Genomic DNA, 9,103 nt, shown 5'->3' with positions numbered 1-9,103 from the left:
GTATAAACACTGAAATTTTCAGAGTTTTTTCCGTAAGAGGAGTACGCCTGTCGAAAAAAACTCCACTTTTAGAGGATCTGATAAATATTTTTCCTCCTATTTTTTCCTCTAATTTTGTAAAATGTATTATTTTTACGCGTAGAAATCTACCAAAGAAAGAACATCACTCAAATCACGTTTTATTAGATCTTTTCGCATTGCATGCACTTTTTATACTCAACATCTTCGCTTTCTGTCTTTTCAACGTCCAAATATATATCTGTATCTCGTTTTAAGTGCAAAAATATGTAGAGATTTCAAACAACGTGAACAGACTATTTTTTTTAATTTCAAAGTTTTTTGATGTCGGTAAGTTAAAAAATGATAAATTAATAATAATTTATGACTATGCATGCATATATATGTATTTTTTAATAAATATAAATACATTTACTTTTTAATCAAATAAAATGAAATTTTATACAAATTAGAATTTCTGCACTAAAAATAAAATGTGCATACATATGTGTATTTAGTATGCGTTATCATGTGATATGTACGTTTTTTCAACTTTTCCCGCAATAGCACTCGAATCGCATCATCGCCATTATCCTGATTTTCAAGTTTCCTAAGCACGTACATGCACGTACATATTTCAAGTCCACTTTTGATCTTCATCTTCGAGTTTTGGCGGGTCTACAATAAAACATAAGTCGGTAGTCAGTGAATTGCAGTGAATCGAAAACGAGTCTGCAAGATAATAGGCGAGTCGGAATTGATCGAAATTAATAAATCGGTAGACTTGATCAGCAGCCAACTTCTAATGACTACAGATTGAAGATTCATTATAAAACCGGCATTTGATTTCCTTGATATTGCTTTTGTTCTAGCCATATTTGTTCCGTCCATGAAGTAACTAACTCATCGTTGAAGGAACGAACATTTTCGAAGAAGATTTGATCTTAAAAGCTCCCAAAATACGATTTCCGAGCTTCCTGCGATCTTAAATGAAGCTTCCTGAGAATTCTCAAATGTGGATATTCCAATTCCAAAAGAACTCGCTTGGAGCTCCCGGGGAACTCTAAACAAGTTCTTTTAAAGTTAAAATGAAGCTTGCAAAAAATTTTATGAGCTTCCTGCGAATTTAAAGGAAACTCCCTGAGAGAGAGAACTTAAATAAAACTTCCTGAGAACTTAAATGAAGTTAAAATGAAGCTGCCAGGGAACTCTCAAAAGTAAATACCAGAGCTCCCACAGGGAGCTCCAAGCGAGTTCTTTTGAAATTGTAATAAAGCTTAGACAAAAAATTTTTCGAGCTTCCTGCGAGCTTAAAAAGAGCTCCCTGCGAACTAAAATAAAGCTCCCAAGAACTCATAAAAGGGAGCTTTATTTTGGTTCGTAGGGACATAGGAGTTCCCCGGGAGCTCCCTGTGCTGTGTGGGTAAGAAGTGTAAATTAATTCTTAAATATTAGAAACTATATATATATATAACCACTTTTACCACACAAATATTATTCATATATTATAGTCTTACATTTTTTTCAATTAAAATCACAAACAAGAAAAATATAGGAAATATTTTACAGCTAGAATGCTGAAATAAAAATAATAATAATGATAAAATCGTTTTTATAAGAGTAAAATTGTCTTTAATACATTATTTTATTCCTAATATTATTATTCCTCATTCTTTCAGTCGAAAGAACATTCTTTACGAATTACATTTTTAAGAAATAAAATTATATGAAAAAATATACGTCAATGAAAATGAACTGATATAATTAGTATTTTAAGATTAAATTATTATAAATGTTTTACGATTAAATAATGACATTAATTCATTAAAAAGTAATAGATCTATAAGATGTTGCATTTATTCATAATAGTCTTAATTTATAACTTAAATTTTTATAATATCATATATAATAATTAAAGATACGAACTTTTTTCTCCGATTATAAATGCATTAAATAATATTAGGAGATATTAAACAGTGAAAATATATATTTAAAAAATAAATGTTAATTATTTAGTAAATGAGTATTCAACAGATACATATATACACAAATCTTTATTATATATTATACCAGGACAATATTTTTCTATCTTTGAAATGCTATTTCAATCTTTCTCTATGATATTTAAATGCTTTGATGTAAAATGCTTACAAATGCTATTCTGAGCCATCACTTGCAGCAATGCAATTTTTAAGTACTCGTTAGTGAATATAATAATATTAAAATCTTCTTCATGATCTGTTAGTATAAAAGACAAGTTAAATATTTGCGTATAACATAAAATGCCTCGTACCACTCGTACGAATAACACTACGGTTGCATGGAACTCAGTTGATAGAACTGTCCTGCGTTCGCATTGCTGACGCGATACGGTAAATTTTTTATTAGCAAAAATGTATTTATTTATTTTTAAAAATTCCATTTTTTTACGAATCTAATAGATAGCGTAACATTCTACATAATATTCCTGATGTTAATCGCACACGCATCTATTTACTATTTATTTATTATTAATTTTATTCTTTACTTATACTTATTAGACCGCGACGAAAGAATAACGCGAAGTTCAGTGGGAGTTCAAAAATCATGCGGCCAACTTCGCACGTCACTCACCGCGGCAATGCTACACCTGTTGCTCCCGACTGCACCTTCCGCACGCACTTCGCACTTTGAATAATAATAGTATGTATATGTTTTATGGCCGTATTCGTAAATTATTACGTAAATGAATAAACGTTATACATGAGTTTAAATTAACCATAATTATCGACAAAATGTACGATAATAGCTTTGTTGATTATTCTGCGCAACAAGGTTTCCATCCGATGAACTTCACGAAATAACAGATTAATATGTGAACGCTCTGAATGCTTTTATTAAATATCAAAATTCTAAATTACATTTACTAATTAAATGCTTTATGATACCGTTCGATTCAATCAATCTCCATTCCACAACAAAAAAATTCCAAAAATTCGAAAATGATGTCAACTTTATCCTCATACAACATGAATCAAATTGACATTCAATATAATCGATACAATTGATAGCCAATAAAATTAATTATTAATTGATAATTAGAATAAACTACGCAATAAATTTTGAAAGACAAATCCCGTGACTGCGAGACATACTATATTTCTGATTTAACTAATTTTTTATATCATTATTATTATATTGTATTCTTATACTTTTATTTTCGTCATTAATTTAAATTAATAATAAAAATAAAATTATTTTAATCTTAAATTAATTTGAAATAATAATAAAAATGAAAAATTAATAATTTAAATTGAAGCACCAATGGCGCGCTGCACGGTCTATCATTTTTTTACGTCTATGGTCGAAACGCATGCTGCTTCGAGTATGCAAGATGGCTTCGAGTATGCAAGTGTTTTCAGGTTGACCGTTGAATAGGTGCGGTTCTTTCCTTTGAGCTATCGTAGTCGCCGCACCAGTGGGTGACTCTTTTTCTTACGTTAATAGATCGTGCCTGTAAGAAACGGTCTCAGCAAAAACTCAGAGGTGCTCGAACTCCGAGTTGTCGAACTCGAGGAAAACTAGAACCTCTTCCGTAAGTCTGTCGCACTTTCGAAACGCGTGTCAGCTGTCAGATGTTTGTATACGCGCGATCGCGTCGCAAACTCAGGACAGCACGTAATAAGAATTCGCAGTAGCGCGGTGTCAGTTTTACGAGACACAATTAAATCTTTGCCGAACAAGGAGAGTGAGTTAAGCGCAGACATGGAGAGCTTGGAGGCATTGGGATGGTGAGTAGGGTATACTATTCCCTTTTCTTACTGACATTCCACAGGGAAAAAATTCGCCACATTTAGTAGAATGTTTATTTTGTATTTGTTAGAAATTTTTTTGCTGAGATGAGAGAGACTATTCCTCTAGATGTAAAGATATTGTCTAATCAGTATGAGAACTTTCAACAGTTACAATATTAACATTCTAAATATGGTTATTTACTCTATTTCTATTCCATATCTATGAACTATTCAAAGTCTATCCAATATTCATAATCGTTTCATTAATGTTGATGGCTTCTCTTTTTTTATCAGGTATTTATCTGATCATGGTTATAATTTGGCAACAGATTCGGGTAGTGTGATAGATATACAGAAGATAGTAAAACGACTGTTAGATGTATGTATTGATTCTTTGAACCTCTATGGTGTTAATTATTTAGGATACATGAATGAACCAGAAAAAAATGAATTATTTATAGCTTGACTTGAGAGAGATTGGAAGTGGAAATGGAGATATTAATCAGGGCAATATTGTGTTGCAAATACAAAAAATACGTAATGTAGCTACGCCCAAAGGGAATGAAGAATCAAGAGCAGCTCCAAGAATGTTAAAATTATCGTTAACAGATGGAAAAAATAATTTTCAAGCCTTAGAAGTTGAACATATATCGACTTTGAGGTAAATGTATTAGATTGAGCTCTTTTATAGCAAATTTGGCTACTTATATTATGCTAGATTAGTTCATACTAAAAGCTGCTATGTATGAAATTAACAAAGTTAAATGTAAAAGTATATGTATTTTGAACAATTAACTATTTAATAATACTGTCACATTATTTAACAGAATATACAAGTATTATTTCATTGTTAAAGTTGATTATGTTATGCCATTGCATTTAGATACTTTATATAAAACTATCTTTAACATGTACTAATTCAATATAGTGCTAATGGTTGAATATTAACTATTACTCTCTAGTGTCGTTTCTTACAACTGTTTCTTCTAATCATCTCTTTTGTGATAGCTTAAACACACCACCTGGTACAAAGATACTGATAAAGACAGGAACCTTACCTGTGTCACATGGACTTCTTTTGTTGAGACCATCGCATTTAGTTTATGTACTTGGGGGAAAAGTTGCCAATTTAGTGGAAAAATGGGAATTAAATAAGGTAATCTACATTTTACTTGATAAGAAACATTAATATTTATTATAATGATTGTTAATTCTATTTAATGAATATTGCATGAGTACAGGACTGCTTTTGTTATAGAAATTAGCTTCGCATACTCGAGTAAGATCTGCCGAAGAAGGTGGACCACCACCGTGGATACCATTTGGTAAAAAAATCGTAAAATTATCGGAGCAAGATAAAAACTTTAAAGCTCTAGCAGAAAAAGAAAAACCTAGTAAAGAAAATACTGAATTTGAAACTCAGCGCAAAGATGCGATAGCGGAAGCTGCCAAGCAAGGCAGTAAGAAAGTATTTGGTGGCGGAAATAAACAGGTTTGACTTGTTTTTTTTTACATTTTTCCATTAAATTAAATGTTTACATTCTTATCTAAATATCTAATTGTGTGCTTTCAGTTATTGGATCATAGCGTACAGAAAATCGTGGATCGTGGATTTACTATAGAACAGGCAGAATACGCTTTGAGAGTTAATAGAAATAACATAGATAAAGCTTTAAGAAGTCTACAAAGGACCGACACTAAACATAAGTGAGAAAATTTACTTTTATTTTCCTTCACTCAAACTATATGTTCAATTATTATCTAATTACAATCTTATTATAGTAGTGCCAAAGAATCTCGAGAACCACGAGAGCCACGTGGTAAACGGGAGAAGAAAGCCGAAGAGAGTAAACCTAGCAGTGGAAAAATATCTCTATTCGATTTTCTCGAAGATAAATTACCTGTGCAACCTGAAAGTGTCGAAACAACTAATTTGTCGCAAAGTAATTACATGCAAAATAATGAAAGTAATCAAGATCGTTTCGAATCGAGAGGTACTGAAGCACAAAGTGGAAGAGGTGGACGGTACATAACTATCTTACTAAATGGATTCCTATAATATTTAATGAAATATTGTACTTCTAATATTGATATTTCTTAACAGGAATCAAAAAGGTGGTCGCGGTTATCAACCACCTCCGAGATATTCAGAGGAACATAGAAATAGTAAGAAGACAAATAATAGTAATTCCACCATGTATTCGCAATATAACGGTGCTAGTCACGCACCGCAGAACAAACCACCGCGGTTTCAACGTAACCAGGAACCTCAGTATCAGTATCAACACGACGGAGGTAGAGAAGCGTATCAGAAGTCTACTCAGCCGAATGATTACAAAAATACGTTTGCTCATTCGCGCACAAGTAACGCAAACGTCGATAGTGGTAACGATAACTATAACAGAATTCAGGCTGAGTTACAGGGAAAGAATCTCGGTAGTAACAGAAACTATAATCACCTTGAGTCCGAGGCCAAAAATAGGCATTCTTATGATGCTTCTTATAATAGGCATAATCGAGCTCAACAAAATGGAACCCCTAAAGTATATTCAACTAATACAACTGAACAGAATTTTAAAAGTCAACCTAGATATCAGTCAAATAGTAACGCTGGGAATAAGATGTCCATGAATCCTAATGTGCAAAGAAACGAAAACAATTATGATAACCCTAACATCACCAGTACATGGGTATGGCAAGTAGGTGACAAGTGTATGGCTAAATATTGGGAAGATAATAGGGTACGTATTATAGATTATTTTTTTATATAAAAATTTTTTTACATTAAAATGTGTATTTCCAAAATACTTAGGCTATTTATCCTTTATACTTTTTTAAATATTTCATATATATAAAATTAAAGTTTACATGGGATGACGGTTGGAATCAAATCAAGAATCTGTTAACTATAAGTCGATTATTCTTACACAGAACGTCGTTTCATCTTTTTCGTGTACTTTGCACATAATTTAATTGTTTTTGTACAATATTTATAGTATTATAATGCCGAAGTCACTGGTGTTTCTGAGAGAACTTGCGTAGTGCAATTTAAGGGATTTGAAAATTATGAGGAAGTACTCCAGGTGGACTGTATACCAATAACAGATGATGTATGTAAAATAGCACAACGTAAAATTTACAATAATTGCTAATAATATTCCTTGTTACAATGATTGTTATAATTTTAGATTCAAGATCGTATTCCAGAAACGAGACGACAAGATCAGCGTTCTAACAATCGACAGCCACGTTACGATCAAAGTCACAATCATATAAATGGTGAGTAACAAAATCGTTCGTCTCTAGATATTAAATTTTGTATTACTTGTATCTTTCATACAAGTTTACACGTAAAATATTGAAGTTGATGAAATTTAATTAAAAATGATGATTGCAGCAGGTATGGAATTTCGACGAGGCGGAAGTGGTGCCGTTGGCGGAAGTAAAGGATATAACAAGAAACGGAATCAGCAACGGAGTACGCAACCAATTTATCAACCACCAGCGCAAAGAGGCCACAATTCTCTGCCAATTAATAATCAAAATAATACTCAACATAATTCTTTTCTTTAATGTAACTCTAGTCTCGCATCTTTAGTAAAAAAAAAAGTAAATTCAGATCTTGCTAAGTATTGAGGCAATGCATTCGCTACTGAGGATTGATCTAACAGGTTGCCACACTAAGAGTTTAGATACCATTTATATTAACCGTTGCTAGACGACGAGCTGGGTGCCACATTTGAGTTTTGTTAAAGCTGAATTGAATACGCGATAACTTAATACGAAGCAAGTTGGTTTTTCACAAAAAGGAGGAATTAGGAGGTTCTTACTGTAAAATATCGACTGTGTTCTCGAAATATTATATTATTTGTATTGTAGGGAAATTGATTCTTACTACTGCAAAACAGGGCAATGTCTGTACCTCGTCCACTTTAGCTGTAATACAGTTGTAATGAAATCTCGCTCGTTTCATTTTTCTGTACCCACAAACAATTATCGAGAAAGAGAGAAAAAGAATATTTCGAAAAAATAACATAAGCTAAATTAATTTTACACCACTCTGAGTATTAATTGGAATTGATAAATAAAACTAAAATAACTTGTTTAAAATTAAGATTAAATTTGATATTAAATCATTTAAAATAAATTGTTAATACAAATTTTGAAAATTATGTTTTCAAATTTAAATACACTAGTCTGATATTAATGAATATAATTTTGCAAAATTATCCAAAACTTCGCATGATGCGCATAATGCATCGTTTATCCTTGTTGCTTACCAAATGTTAAACAAGGACAATGTATGCATCATGCGCATCTAAACTTAAATTTTCTTTGTACATTTACATATTCTAATAGCGACATAAAATAGGGTAACTCCGGTATATATATGTCGCGCTGAGATTTACGCCGCGGAAATCAGAAAAAATAGAAGGAATAGGGGTAATTTTCTCGCAACTACTCTGTTACATGACTTTATATTATATTGAGTTATAATTTCAGCTTCTTATTGTTAATATTAATGAAATTATTGTGAGTTAAATTGATTTGTCACTATGTGTGTAACAAGTAGCATCATCATAAATTATAATCTACATAAAATGATTACTATAAAGTGTAAAAGACCTAGTGGTTATTTCGTGATACATACGTGTAGAGGAACGTGTAGTAAAACATGTTGTATAGCAAAATGCAAGTGCTTTGCTTTCATATTCTTTGTTTAGTTTGTTGAACCCTTGCATTTTTGCCATATATCTCACCCATTATCTATATATAGCAAAAATGCATGATTTCAAAGTTTATTTTTTAATACGTTGTGTGTGTGTGTGTGTGTGTTGAGTGTAAGGAATAGAATGAATCAAATGGAATATTTAGAGAGCGGGTGAGTAGTCGACGAGGGAAACTAAGGCTTCTGCAGGTATAAGAAAGGAAAATGGACAATCTTGGAGATAAACTTGAGAAGAATGATAGTGATTAAGAGAGGATGTCCAATAAGAGAGATCATCTACTGTGATAATAGTGTGGAAATTGGCAGATTCAGAAGAGGGAAATAAAGGGTTGGTCGTTGGGAGGATCGGGAAATTCAGAATCGACGTCAGGAACAGGTTGTGGAGTTCGATATCGCGAAGGAAAGTAGGGTGGTTCGAGGAATTCGTTTGGATGTATGGGGAGAGGTGGTACGGGTGAGTAAGAAATGTCAAGTAGTGGAGAAAGGGCTAGCAAGGAGGAAAGTAATGTCGGTATCTCTCGCGGTTGGATTCTCCGATGTCGATGGGTGGACGGAATGATAAGAAGGAGATCAAACTCAAGCGGCCGGTCACAAAAAAGTGGGC

General features: G+C 32.4%; 1 protein-coding gene across 2 annotated transcripts; it reads left to right on the top strand.

Annotated features, from left to right (window-relative positions):
• The first annotated feature begins 3,393 nt into the window (after positions 1-3,393).
• Tdrd3 (Tudor domain containing 3) lies at positions 3,394-7,818 on the top strand. Of its 2 annotated transcripts, none has more exons than XM_018521110.1 (11): positions 3,394-3,767; positions 4,065-4,149; positions 4,232-4,431; positions 4,779-4,926; positions 5,029-5,262; positions 5,344-5,477; positions 5,553-5,795; positions 5,875-6,511; positions 6,767-6,880; positions 6,959-7,049; positions 7,171-7,818. In XM_018521110.1, the coding sequence occupies exons 1-11, from the start codon at positions 3,742-3,744 to the stop codon at positions 7,341-7,343; spliced, it is 2,085 nt and encodes a 694-aa protein (XP_018376612.1). In that variant the 5' UTR covers positions 3,394-3,741; the 3' UTR covers positions 7,344-7,818. The 2 variants fall into 2 exon arrangements, with proteins under 2 accessions (XP_018376612.1, XP_018376603.1); XM_018521101.1 differs by having other exon boundaries at positions 7,168-7,818.
• Positions 7,819-9,103: the final 1,285 nt, after the last annotated feature.

This window comes from Trachymyrmex cornetzi, unplaced genomic scaffold (genome assembly GCF_001594075.2).
Source record: "Trachymyrmex cornetzi isolate Tcor2-1 unplaced genomic scaffold, Tcor1.1 scaffold123, whole genome shotgun sequence".
Lineage (NCBI taxonomy): Eukaryota > Metazoa > Arthropoda > Insecta > Hymenoptera > Formicidae > Trachymyrmex > Trachymyrmex cornetzi.
The sequence above is the reverse complement of the archived record's forward strand: the minus strand, read 5'-3'. Positions and strand labels throughout refer to the sequence as shown.